Below are 14,657 nucleotides of genomic sequence, written 5' to 3' on the forward strand. Positions count from 1 at the left end.
ATCAATGGTTATTTTTATCACAATTTTCAAAGAAAGGATCACCAACTTAGCTTTTAGAATGTAAAATCAGTCTTCAGACTTTTCTATTATGACTTTGGTGTTTGTATGCCTGATTAAACACAGAAAACCCAAAAGATCTGGAAAGGGCCATAGAGCAATGTGCTTTCATGAGGGAAGTGTTTTGTTTAAATTTTTCTAATGTTTTATGAACAGTTATATGAAGCAGATGTAGCCTACTGAAGTCAATGGCTAGATGAAATATAGTTACTATCAATAATTTCACTCTACTATAAGTCCTATATCCTGGGAACAGAGCAGGTGCTCTGCTGGCAGCAAGAAGGGACAGTCAGTTTTGCTGCTACTAAGATACCTGGGTAGAGAAGCAGCACTCCAGAGCCCCTGGCGTGTGATTAAAAACTCCCTCCCCCCTTGTGCTGAAAGTCTCAATCATTTGAATGTATCTCCTTTGCAGTGTCTATGTGGAGATGTTCACAAGTCTGAATAAAAATGAGGTACATTTCACGTTAGTATGTTATTAAAAATTTAGCTCTAGCATTCCTGGTGACAAGTGACATATTCAAGCAAATGGCTGTGTTATCACTTCTGGGCTTTATCATATTAAACAGGAAATATGTTGCTAAAAATATGACGACCCCTGTCACTTTATTGCTATGGTCTAAGCAATTGCAGCTAATTAATGATTTTCCATATCATCTAAGACAAATCAAGAATTCCATCTAGAGCAGTTATTGCAGAAATATACTGTGTTAGGCTCCAGTTAAGCTTTTGTTGATTTGAAGTAATATTTTTCCTACATAAAAAGTACAAAAATACTCACTGAAGGTTACTGAGAAGTTGTTTGATTTGACATAAAGATGAAGACACACTTCTTTTCTGAGACAGTACACTTTGTGATTCACAGGATAACTTGAATCACACGCAATTTAATGAAAGCTCTCAAATAAGCGATTTTATTCCTATCCATGATTGCAGACATTTACAAAACCATAACATCTGAGTTCACCTTAAAAAATAACTTATATAAAGCAGTGATATACACAGCACAAAATAGATCAGGGAGGGGCAGGAGCAACTTTTAATAATTAAAATGTAAACGTGAAAAAAAGGATGGAATAAAAGTCCCTACTTATTTCTACTTAAGATGTCATGTGATAGTATTTTACAATGTCCTGTGGGTCAATGTATGTATGTGCATGTGTCCATATAACATACACACATACAATACATTCTCTTTCCCACACATATACATACACAGATAATCATTTGCAGTTCCGTTGAGGGCAATTCTAATATGCCGCTCTGTACAGTTGTTCGAATCACGTTTGGACCCGCTTTCTTCACAAAATATGGGAGAGAGCAGGAAATAAAAAGGTTGGTTTGGAGTGACTGAGATTCCTTTGTTTAACTGTACACTGTGATGAATAATTTTCTTCCGTAGTAGTTCTGTGAAGGGCTGACTCACTGTGGTTTCCATGAGGAGACTTGGTAATGGATCACACACTCATTGTCATGCTAGGGGAGTACTAGAAGGAGAGAAGAATCCATATTTTAACAACAATTCTTCTACAGGCCACTAACATTCCCCTTGGTAAACAATAGTAACTGTGAATTTTAATGTCTTTTATGCACAAGCTTTAAATACAGCATAAGAATAAGAAAGCATAAAAAGAGTAAAATTATATAGAATTGACTGTCCTGAACTGTTAAATATTTCCTCTGGAAAGCAAGCAGTCTCATTCTCTCTCTGAGCTTCGGGGTTTGATAAGTACCTAGTCCCTCAGCTTTCTCCTTCTAGCCAGATTCATGTTTCATAGGCCCTTGGAACAATTTGGGTAAATCTAGTCCAAGGGTGATTCATAATAATCAAATACGTGTGAGGGATAGGATAGTCTTTGTTAGCTGTGTAAACTTGGGAGGTTACTAACCTCTCTGTGCTTGTTTCCTCACTTGTAAAATCAGCTTAATGATAGCATCGATCTTAAAGGGGTTTTGGGAGGATTGAGTGTAAAACCCTTAAAACTATGTGTTTATTGAATACACGGAAAGTGCTCAGTAAATGCTGGAGTAATAGTATAACTCCCAGCTGGCCATAAGAAATCCTTATTAAAGCATTTAGAAAATACTTAAGAGTCTGATTTATACTTTAGCATATAAACTTCTTCCCTGAAGCTGTGACTCCTATCTCAATCCACAAGCATTTCTGGGTGGGAGTAGGGGCATTCTTGTTACATGTTACTTGTCAGTTTGAGGCTGACCATTGGTAAAAGGCGAGACTTTCAGAAATTTGGAAAAGTGGTCTTAACAAATGACAAACAGCAATTATTTAGATAATGATGCCAATCTACCCTCATATGCTTGAGAAATAGACTGTGACAGAAAAGTTCTAGAGCAGCTCTGCCCAAAAGAACTTACTTCAACGATGGACACGTTCCACAACCTGTGGTGTCCAGTACGAAAGCCACTAGCCACATGTGGCAACTTGAGCCCATGAAATGTGGCCAGTGCCACTGAGGAACTAAAATTTTAATGTTATTTAACTTTAACTTATTTAAATATCCCCATGTAGCTGGTGGCCACCATCTTGGACAGCACATTCTAGATCACCTGTGATGGGAAGGAGGAGCATCTACTTCCAAGTGGTAATGGTTTCCATATTTAATATGACCTCTTAAATATTTTAAATGCTTTATAAGAACCTGTGAGGACCAGGGCAAAAGGGAATTCCTTTTAATGCGCTCATAATGATTGCGCCTCATGGAAAGAGGCAGATAAAGTGAGAGGGTTTGGTCCCAGGCTGCAGGGGCTTAACCAGGAACAGTGATGGTCCTGGGAAGGGGAGCATGAACCTTCTAAAAAAGGAACAGACAGAACAGAAAGAAGTGAATTCCAAATGAGCGGAGGTTGTGCAGGAACCAGAAACGAGGTATAAGGTGTGTACTAGATAGGGATGGATTTGTTAATATGGAGAAAGCAGGATTTCCCAGGGAAGAGCGCAGGGTGACTGACAGTGGCTCAGCTGGCAGAAGTCTGGACTGGAAGTCATTAGAGTTTGAGCTAGTGCTCAAACCAAAAACCCACATTGATCCTGAGTAAAAGCAGATGACTAGGCCTGAAAACGGGTCACTGGACCTTAGGGGGAGGATTGTTAATCCTTTAAACACAGGTCAAATCAAGGAAAAATCTACTTGTTAATCCCTTAATAGCCTCAAATTTCCTCAGTATAGGAAAGCTTATTTATATATGTTCCTGACCTTCCACATTGGATTACAGTGAGTAGGGTGATATAAAGGGGAGACCGCCAGAGAAGCGAAAGGGGATTCAGTTTGATAGAAAAACTCCCCCTTTATGCTTGATAATGGCAACAAAAAAGCAAAGCTAAACAAAACCTCAAGCCCCCAAACAATCATTGAGAAGGATCAGTGAAGTGGAGCCCACCCCGTCCCTGAGCTGGGAGGGGATCTACCCCCATCTCATCAGGAGACACCATGCAAATCTTCATTACAAATAATGACAGCACACTGCCATGACCTATCCACAACCTTTGACAAAATAATCATGTTTTGGCATTTGACTTTTAGGGGCAGGACTAAACAAGAAGATAAATGGATACTAAGGTTTCATTGAAAGTAGAAAACATAAGAATATGGCAAAATGGGCATAGGAAATTTAATCTATGCTTTCTTTGGCTACTGTTATTTATAGTAAGGATGGGTGAGCCAATCAGTACTGCCCAGTAGAACCTTCTGTGATGATGGATATGTGCTATTCCGTGCTGTCCGGCACAGCGCCCACACGTGGCTGCTGAGTTCTTAAAACGTAGCTAGTGTAATTTAGGAACTGAAAATTTAACTGTATTTAATTTTAAATAGCACAGCTAGATCATCAATCATTATTTTAAAGACAAAGATTTTAATGGGTATATTGTGCCAATCTAAAAGCAGTGAAACACTTTAAAGCTTTTTTAAAGTCTCCTTTTTTAAAAAGGACTTCAAAGGATATGTCGGAAAAAAATTTTCTGGGTAAGTCATAATTAATTCTAGAGACCATCTCATTTAATGCACATCCTGAATAATCAGATTTTAAAAATCCCTGAATCCTTTTTTCACAAGGATTGTTCCAGTTCATTCAAATGTAATGTAACATTAGGGAATATAGTTAAGAATATATTATAGCCTTCATTCTAATTATATACCATTAAAAGTATGTGTATATAGAGACAAGTATATATGCACATTCTCTCACATTCTCCATGCTACCAAGCATGGTTATTGGTTGCTCCCATTCCTTAACACTGGCAATTGTTAGGATTTTTAACCTGTGTTATTTCAAATGTCTTAAGCAAATCTTACAGTAAAATGAGAATCTGTTACAGATTCATTGGGAAGTTAAGAGAGTTAGGCTTATTCAGGGAGGAAACTGAGTGGAAAATAGGGTACAACAAGAAAGTCAGGGCCAGATTCAGTCAGAAAGGATGGAAGCACCATCTCCAAGCAATACAGCTCAAAAATTAGCAAGCATCTAATTAAATTTAAATTTTGAATAGTACAAGTAACTGTAAAATGATGCCCTAAGTGTATTTGGTACAGTAAAATAGATTGTATTTGTGTGTGACTGTCTTTATAAGCGATGGGCTATTTGCACTGCTAAGGCTGTAAACTGCTCATCTGCTGCTGCCTTTATTGAAACTGCTTCAACTAAGTAAGACTGAGGGAAATTGCAAACTTTCTAGGGAAACTCACAGAATGTGCCAGCAAAAAGGAATTTTGCTATTGATTACTATTCAAGTAGAAGTGGCTTACCGTTTTCTAGAAGTAGAAGAGCAAGTGTTAAATGGGGTATCATATTTAGAGACATAAAATATTCATGGTGTATTGTCCTGAGACCACACTGCAATGTTTCTGTTGTACTGCTGCATCAATATGCCATGACATATTCTAGTGTTTGTGTCAGAATGCTGTGATATCAGGTTGCCCTGATATCACAGCATTCAAAACTATTCTGTGAGTCTGGTTCTCCTCAATCAAATGATAAAATGGCCTTACAATGCTGTTGACTGCATCAGTGTTTGGTTTAGCATGTAAAACATGAGCTAGAGAATTTATTATACCCAGTTCATGTACCATGGACTCCATCAGAAATATCCATTAAATCTTTGAACAATGTGCATACATTTCTGTTCATACAATTCAAGAACACTTCAGATCTTACATTTCTCTTCAAACACTTCAGGAGCACTTCAGATCTCCCATTTATATTTCTAAGCATCTATATAATATTTTATTTTCTTAATGAAAGATAATACTACAGGTACCTGAGCTGAACTAAAGTGAAATAAATCTAGTGTGTACGTGACTATTCAAAAAAAAAAATTGGGGCATATGTGATTTCTTTACAATAGAAGAAAATAAAAAAAGGCAGTAAGGGTAATAGGAAATGATCTACCACCTTGTTTATAATTTCTACTTGACACCATGATTTTAATAGCATGTTTGCTCAGTTGATTATAGTTCAATGCTATGGTGAAAATATTCTGCTAAATTAATTCAAGAAATAAAACTAACTGCTTTCTTTACTTGAGAGGCATGAAGCGCTATTCTTTGAATTAAGCTTTTTTGTATTGTTTTTAAAGCCAAACATTTTATAGAGTTTGAACACTAGGGGGCATCTTTGTTTCTTGAAATAAAGGCTTTTTTTTTGATCCCCCCCCAAAACAGCCTGAATGTTGAAACATTTTTTGATTCCTATTTTCTTGCGTAAAGTGTGTTGGCACTGCAAGGTTTCTGCCTTTGGGTTGGACATTTCTGTTTCTGTATTGATTACATTAAGTAGCATGTGTGAGGTGACTGGGATAGTGTCGGTACATGATAATCAGTCAATAGATATTTGCTCTCTTCCCAGGCCTCTTATGTGGTTAAACTTCAAGATAAAGACCGACAAACCCTCAAAAGGCAGAATGTTCAAAAATCTGTGCTTTTCAGACTTACGTGCATTAAAAACCACTAGAATTCAGTTTGCATGTTTAGTCACTGGAAATGTTTTCTTTTTAAAAATTATTTATTTATTTTTAATTGGCATATAATTGCTTTACAATGTTGTGTTAGTTTCTGCTGTACAGTGAAGTGAATCAACTATATGTATATATATATCCCCTCCCTCTTGGACCTCCTGCTTTTCCTTGATGATAGTAAAGCTAACTTAGTGGAAATACCTAGTCTATTTACTTCTTTAAGGCCTTACTACATTTGACAGCAATGAATCTCTTTTGTCTTCTTCCTCTCTGCTCTCTTTTCTTGATCTTTTAAAAAGGTGCAAACAAAAATGTGTGGATGTGATAGAGGAAGCCACAGATAACCAGGGTGTCACTCATAGCATGTAGACCCCTCACCCAGCAGACAGAACAGCGCAGCCAGTGTGGACCCGCTTCCAAGGCTGCACTACCCTCCAGGCGGTTGTGCAGGTTCTCAACCACCATCCAAGTATTTCTCTTTTGGGGACTTTTCTAGTGGGGACAGGAGAGAGGGAGGGGGGAGACAGGAGGCAGCTTCTGTTTTCTGCTAACTCTGCACAGCAGTCTGGCGTTTTACCTGCTTCTTGGCTTCAAGGGTAGCGAGGCTGGGCCAGGAGTCAGGGGTGGGGGAAGCCCTACTCCAGTGGCTCTATATGCTACGCACATATTCCCAGAGGGATCTGCTATCCAGCATGTGCATAATCCACTTGGGGTTAAAGGATGAGGCTGGTCTTTATTCTGCACAAAGTAGTTTTTTAAGTCCTGTTCTATCTGATTCTCTGATCCCTATGAAGAGCTTTCTGATGCCAACTCTGAAGCAGCTCCCCTCTCTGGCAAACAAGGCGGCAGTCGCCCACAACAAATCTGGGAAGGAAGGAGGGGAGAGTTCCTGTCGTCGCTGCCCCTAAAGTTAAAGTCACGTGGAACCTTTTTAAAGAAGTTTTCTTTTCCAATACAAAATTAATACTTTCCTTGGTGCTCTTAAAACACCTGGTTTATATCTATTGTAGCACTTATTAATCTGACGTATGGTTTAATTAGCTGTGTAAACATGTTCTTCCCATCAGATTGCATTCTTTGAGGTTAGGGATGTGTTATGTTTGTTTCAGAATATTTTGTCCTTAACCTAGTGCTTTGCATAGTGCAGGCTCAATACATGTTGAATTGAACTGAATTAATTATAATATACCTCACTGAATTATACCATTACTGGAAGAATTAGCATAAAATGAAATTAATGTCTCTAATTAGATAAAGTGAACATTAATTAATTAAAATTAACTAATTTGTCCATAGTCTTGAAGCAAACTAGTGAAAGAACCGGGCTCTAAGACATCCCATAATCCTAAGCATTATGAAAAACTATATAGTTCCTCATATTTTTCTATTTCCTCATCATTGACAGGCTAATCTTTTGATTTCTTTAAATATGAGTTTTTATGTTTACCTTCTTGGTTCTCACTAATCATAAATATCCTACAAATGAAACAGACAAACTAAAGATCATCATACTATTTCTAGTTTTAACGGAAATTAAAGTCTAAAAACAAGGGAAGTCTTGTCCCATGCCGAGGTGCTAGGTCAACACCAAGAAGTAAAGGAAACCGCAGAACACTCAATCTTGGGTTCCATTTTGGGAAGCAGCCACTCTGCGCAAAAGTAGGTATGTTACTAGCCACCGCTTCAAATTCTGATGGCATCACCTCTGATAAAGGTCTGGGCAAAATGAAGGTAATTTTCTCTTCTGATTCTGTTTATAGTTTGGTAGATCCTCCATTATTTTAATGATGGCGGTACACGTATTGGAGGCGCTGATTCTATGAACATGAAACTAGTTTGGGTTCTGAACTCCTTTATTCCAGTTCAGGAGTTCTTAGCAGAGAATGTGCATCAGCATCACTGACGAAGCTTTTCCACATGGGAGGATGCCTGGCCCCGCTCCTGGAAGTTCTGATTCGCTGGGTCCAGGGAGGGTTCTGGGAAATTGTATTTTAAAAAATTCTATAGATGCTTCTTATGTGAAATCTTAGTTAATAAATTACTGTATAATGCAGTAAGTCCTTGAGAAAAGATACCATGTTGTCCTTTTGGTTTTTCCAGTGCCCAGCACATTGCTGTCTGTGGCCTGTAGTCAGTGCTCAGTGACTGTTAAATGAAGGAATGAATTTGATCGCTTCTCCATTTGCTCCTATCTACTCCTATGGAGACATGAAATGATACTGCCTTTGCTTAACACTATAGTCACACAGAAAACGACGTGGATATCCCGTTTGGGTTAAATGTAAATAACTCGTTAACATACAAGACAGGAAAGTCTAGTGCATAATGTAAAGACAGCTTAGAGACAATTTTCAGAGCTTTCAGGACAGCACTGAGAATAAACCTGGTTTTGCAGTGATCAAAGACATTTTAGTAATGTGAAAAATTTATAAAAACGATCACATATGCAACCTGTTTCTAGTACATTCCTTTATGGTGGATGTTTTCTAAAGGAAAATTAGGATTAAAGTTTTTGTCTTTGTAACTATGTACATAGAATCGGAGTAGAAAGTTTATTTTTTAATACTTTCAAAGAAATTCCACTTAGTTTTCTAACTTTTAAAAGATCAACCTATTGAACTCTAGATAAACAGTCGTAATAATGGCTTTATGCATTTATTCTAAAGAAGAGCTTCAGAAATAAAATCTGGATATAGTAATGTAGTCAAGGGAATACTTACACTCTCACTCTGAAAAGGATTTAAGAAATTTCCCCCCATTTCGCCATCATCCCTAGGAGTGCCCGGCTGATTACTCAGGCTCATATTATTGGGAGAATTCTGTAAACAAGATTTAGAAAACAAAGCATTTTGAAGATTTTAATTTCCCTTTTACATGGTACTGTTTCAAACATGGAATCTATACCATCATCTCTAAGGACAAAGCAGACTTATAATTCCAATCTCAGACTTCTACCATGGATTCTGTTCATTCTTTGCACCTTGACAAGTACTAATGCTTTCCCAAATGAAAATTAAAAAACAGAAAACCCCAAATAATTCACTGTAACTCTTCGTCTTAGTCTCAGAATCATTTATTCCATTTCCCACTCTCAGTTCATAGTTCCTAGACTTCTGGAGAGTTTAAGAAACGTTCCCAGGAGGGGCATGATGAAGAGTGCAGTCTACACACTGATCAGGCGGGATGGAACAATAACTTCCCTGGGTGATTTTACTAATCAAACTTGAAAGGTCACTGTTTTGATAAATATTTCCCTTTAATTCTACATGTGGTTTACATAGTAACACGACTTTAACCATTATTTTTATATGAACCATAAGGAAAAAAGGAAAATGGTTAACGAGTTAAGAACAAGAGAAATAAATACCTCAGGACTTGAGAATTCAGTATGTACTTGTACAGGAAAAGGAGGCTCAGAGGTGGAGTGATTTAGAACCCTTTCCTATCATTTGTTTGAGCAGATTTATTTGAAACTTTTAAGATGAAATGGCTGATATTAGCAATCTAATCAAACACAAAGTTAACAGTATACTGCTTTATATTCTATTTAAATTCGCTAGTCGTTTTTGCTGTGCGATTTTAGCCACGTGAGGTCATCTGATACTCCACGTCGATAGGGAATACAGAATGGCAGCGGCGTATAAACCATGCTCACACAGGATTGCAACCGTGACTAAGGGATTCTTGTAAAAATAAACTTCAAGGTTAAAAACTTTTACTTGTTACTTCAAATGTAAGCCAGGTTTTAGAGTTTTTTCCTGAGCCGTTGCCATTTTATATTCTGTTTTCGAATAAGTTTTTAGATTTTTTAAACAAAATTGCTCTGAGGATTTTGACTTAACTAAAACCAAGTTAGGCAATAAAAACGAAAATGTCATGAATGGGTTATCCCCAGAAGAATATGTGCTTTTTAAAAATATGGTTAAACTGTAAAGCAGAGGCAGGTAGATGAGCTGGTAGAAATAGATCTTGTATCTTGTCCTGCTGTGCACCCCACAGGGAGGATCTGAGAACAGGGATCCTCTGAAGTCCGTAGGAGCTCCATTTGCCAGCGAACCCCAAGGGCTGGGGAACCACAGCTTAATGGCATAAAGAGGATTCTATTTTTTTTTTTTTTGGAAAATTTTTTTTTCCTCTGAAAATGTTAGTTTCCCAAGTATAAAGTAACTGGACTTTGAAATGAACATGGATAACCTGATTTCCTGAAAAAAAAAATTAAGTAAAATTGAAGTGCAATTAACTAAGCTATAGGTAACTAAGCTACAACTCGTGAATAAAGTTATTAATCAACTGTGTCTTGAAAGCAGGAATGATAATGCTTACTTAGTTCAAAAAAGGGCAAATTTATAAAAACACTATAAGATTTACCCCAAATCTAGAAGTCTTTGGTGAAGGCAGATTTGTCATTTCATACATAATGGAGAAACTGGCAATCTTGGAATAAAAAATAATCTAACATACCTATACAGGGGTATTTGAGCATGTATTTGGAAGCTGCATACTTTTACATATTCAAACAGATATATGAAACGAGCCCTCTCCATCCTTGCGTAATAGTCACACTCCTAGCCTTAAGTACGTAAGGTGCCCTGAAAGGAGCAGCATATCTCTGACTAAACTGGGGTGCTCCCAGACTCTGCTGCATTTTTGCCATGTCTCATTTCTTTTTTTATTTTTTAAAAAAAGTTTTATTGGAGTATAGTTGATTTACAATGTTGTGTTAGTTTCAGGTGTATGGCAAAGTGTATCAGTTATACATATACATATATCTACTCTTTTTTAGATTCTTTTCCCATATGGGCCATTACAGAGTATTGAGTAGAGTTCCCTGTGTGATACAGTAGGTCCTTATTAGTTGTCTCTTTTATATATAGTAGTGTGTATATGTCAATCCCAATCTCCCAATTTATCCCCCGCCTCTTACCACAGGTAACTATATGTTTGTTTTCCACATCTGTAACTCTATTTTTGTTTTGTAGATAAGTTCATTTGTATCCTTTTTTTAAACTCCACATCGAAGTGATATCATTTCTTGATTTGCAATTCTGAAAGTCTGGCTACCTTCAAACTGATTCCTGACTCAAAGTGTTGATTTAAAAATATTTGAAGTTTGAAAGTAACATTACAGTAATATTTAAATACTTATAAAACACTTCATGGTGTTGCTTCTGTTTTCCATGCAATCTTTTCATAGCATGGTGGCTCAGCATTAAACTTTTTTAGGGGGGAGTGGTGGTGGTGTATATGAGAACATTGAGAGGCAGATTAAAAGGACACATTCAACACACAAAACTGAGCTAGTATCAGATCTCTGAAACCTGTTCCTATCTAGCTCACTGGGTATATTTGAAAATCATGAAATGATAGAACATCTTTAAAAAATCTGAGGTAATCTCTGCAAAATGTTGTGAAAACAACAAAAGTTGCTCAGTGAGGAGTCTTAAGGAAATTGTGCTGTCCATGGTCACTGGGTGACATGATGAAGATATAGCTAAAGATATACTCAGTATTGGTATCTGAGGAACAGCTAAGACAGTGGTTCCAAACACCAGCCCAGAGCAGGTTATGACGGTGGGTGGCAATGAACTGTGTGTATGCTGCATTTAACTGTAGCTGTTTGTGTGCAGTGTCTCCAGTAGATTGCATCAACAAGGCAAGAATATAATGCACAAAAAGGGCGTAGGTTGGTCAAACAACTTCTTAAAATGGAGTTAAGAAATTTAAAAAATGTAATACTGATGCTTGACAAAATACAGGTTTAACTGGAGAATTAGGAAGATGCAGCTAGAGACCCAAGAGCAATTTTGAACACAACTGCTAAGCAGAAGTGGTTAAGATCATCTTCTGATTCACAAATAAGAATGACTAGAAAAAGAATAGGATGAAAAGGAATGAGCCCAGGAAAAAAGAGAAAAGGGAGAAGAGAGCTTCTTGAGATGGCCGGACAAGAGGTGGAAAAGGAAGAAGGTGGGGAAAACGAAGTTAGTGACAACTTGCATAGCTTGGAGTAAAAGGCTGAAAAATTCAGCTGTGAGTCGGAAGACGTAGGGAAAAAATAATTGTACAATATGTTTGATGCTGCTGATTATAGATAAAGCGACAGACAAGTGGAGATGGGACAGACAATAGTGGTACCATCACCCAGACAGCCTGGTTAGAGCCTGGAGCCAAGGAACGAGGCGTGGGGGCAGGGCTGAAATGAGACACTTAGGAGCCCATTTGAAGGTGGATGCAACCAGTCATTTCTAGTACATTGTTAAGTGGCAAGTTTATTACTTGGGCATAATTCTTTTTTTAAAATTTTTTTTCTTTATTTTTACTTATTTATTTTGGCTGCGACGCGCGGCATGCAGGAGGATCTTATTTCCCTGACTAGGGATCGAACCCGTACCCCCTGCAGTAGAAGTGCAGAGTCTTAACCACTGGACCGCTGGGGAATTCCCTTGGGCATAATTCTTATGTCAATTGAAACGTACTTGAACTTTCCTTTGTAAAGTTTTTCCCTATTGTATTTGTTTGGTCTCCTTAGTTATACTGAACTTCTTGAGGGCAGAGACAATATCTTGTTTGTCTTTGGAATTTCATAGCCCAGAATAATGCCTTGGCATATTAATGTTTACTGAATGAAGGAATTCCTGCCGAAGTACAAACCATTTGAGGGCAAAGATTATGTTTGTATTTAAAGAAGTCTTTTGTATTTCCCCATAGTGCACAAGGCAATAATCAGTACATAAAAGTACACAATGGGTGGTCAATTAATGCTTAAAGAATAAACAGTAATCACTAGGCAAGAGAATGTTATCAGCAGCAGGCACAGTGTGGTGGAAAAACTTGCTTCTGGTTATAGGAAGGGGAAAATAAGCATAGAAGGAATAGCAATAGATCTGATGTGAGGGCAGATTAGAAGATGGTATTTCATTTGTCATTATGGCCCTTTAAATTTTTTAAAGTGCTTTATAAATTACAAAGTACATTCCCATATAGAATTTCATTTACATCTATGTAGTGTACAAGGTTATGTCAGTGGAAACGTTAAGAAGACGGCCTTAAGCAATCTGGATGTTCCCGCCTTTGTGTAATGAAGAATTATCTTTAGACATTAGAATATGTTTCTCAAATATAACTTCAGACATTTTACTGTGACCACAAAGCACAATTCAGCCAACATCAATTGTTAGATACCTAAGACAGCCAATACAATCATGGTCATCTGGTTTGTAAAGGTGCTTCCCAGAAAGAAGGCTCTAACAGTATTATACAATGAATCTTATTTTGAAAACAATGTTTTTGAAGGCTTACCTAATACTATTTCTCACAGAGCTAAGATGGTGCCGTTTGTATATATCTATTTTTAGAAAAGAAAAAGATCTTCCTGATTGTTTCTAAACAGACATGCAAAGTGCATGATGAAGTTCCTAGGCCAAGCAGCCAAGTGATGCAGATACAATGTCAGAATGCCAATTAAACGCTCTTTTTTTTTTTCTTAGCTTGAAGTCTTAATTTATAAGTTTCTATAGCTCAACTTCATTTTATTTTTCTTGGCATCAGGAATTTTGCTTTATTATACATGAATATAAATTCAAAGTGGAATTAAAAATGAAGTCATCCTTTAATGAATTTCTCTATTTATTGATATAAAGCAGACTTCTGAGAGAGTCATTCTAGTGGTAGTTAATAATTAGTTCTTATCAGCCATTCTAAATATACATTTGACCCACAGAGAAGTATTTTAAAATTCATCATGACCTAAAAAGTATTTAGGTATTCTTCAAAAAATATACGGCATCTTAGCAAAGCATTAACTTTAGATACTCAGACGACTGACAGAGGAAAAACAGAGACATGTGCTATTGGAAGGGTCACTTTCCTACTTCTATTAATATAATTTTCCTCTGATTACTTTCTTACTCTATTTTGTGGAACTATAATAATGATTGAGGACATCAGCATTGCCTGATAAGGGTTTGGAAGACAAATGAGATGTATAAATGCAATGCCCTTACAACATATAATAACCACTTTTTCAAATTTACCTCTTTTCGTGTTGCTCTAGACTTCTTTACATTTTCAAAAGATTATCTATAGTATGTCAGTTTGCTTTACAAATGCGTAACATCATAATGTGATTAAACTGATTATTATTTGCTTGGGTATCAATTAATCATGTATAGCATATCCTGTAAATGAATCCTAGCATGCTTTGAAATATTCTTAAAAGACTAATTTTACCCTTTCCCACAGATTATATGCATTAATATTTTACACTTCTACTTAATTATATCTGGCCTTCTACTTTCAAACTCTTTAAGAACAAAATTCATAATGTTATTCTCAATCTTAATAAGAGTTCTGTGTGGAATAATACACAGATAAAAAACAACACACAATACATAATACTCACCTTGGAAATACTGTCCATATCTCCTGAGCCTAAAACAAAATATGGAAAGAAAGCCTTTATTAGGTAATGATTCTATCTGTAAATTAAATACTCCTTTAAAATAAACAAATGTAGTAATGCAGTACACTCTATGTATTTGCAGTGTATATCTCTTGGATTTTTGAATCTCAAAAAATTACTTTTCTCTTATACTGTGTGGTAAGTATCATCTGATGGCAAATGCAAGGA

The 14,657-nt window shown here is 36.7% G+C and overlaps 1 protein-coding gene across 9 annotated transcripts in view; it reads right to left on the minus strand.

Annotated features, from left to right (window-relative positions):
- Positions 1-943: 943 nt before the first annotated feature.
- The window catches only part of SSBP2 (single stranded DNA binding protein 2), a 297,896-nt gene continuing 284,182 nt past the window's right edge, over positions 944-14,657 (minus strand). For 8 of the 9 annotated variants that reach the window (XM_059916696.1, XM_059916695.1, XM_059916692.1 and 5 more), the window contains 3 exons: positions 14,430-14,458; positions 8,749-8,847; positions 944-1,544 (listed from right to left, as the gene is read on the minus strand). In XM_059916696.1, the coding sequence (XP_059772679.1) occupies positions 1,515-1,544; positions 8,749-8,847; positions 14,430-14,458 (158 nt within the window). In that variant the 3' untranslated portion in view covers positions 944-1,514. The remainder of the gene's footprint in view (positions 1,545-8,748; positions 8,848-14,429; positions 14,459-14,657) is intronic. The other variant, XM_059916694.1, reaches the window with a different exon arrangement.

This window comes from Balaenoptera ricei, chromosome 3, assembly GCF_028023285.1.
Source record: "Balaenoptera ricei isolate mBalRic1 chromosome 3, mBalRic1.hap2, whole genome shotgun sequence".
In the NCBI taxonomy this organism is placed as follows: Eukaryota; Metazoa; Chordata; class Mammalia; order Artiodactyla; family Balaenopteridae; genus Balaenoptera; species Balaenoptera ricei.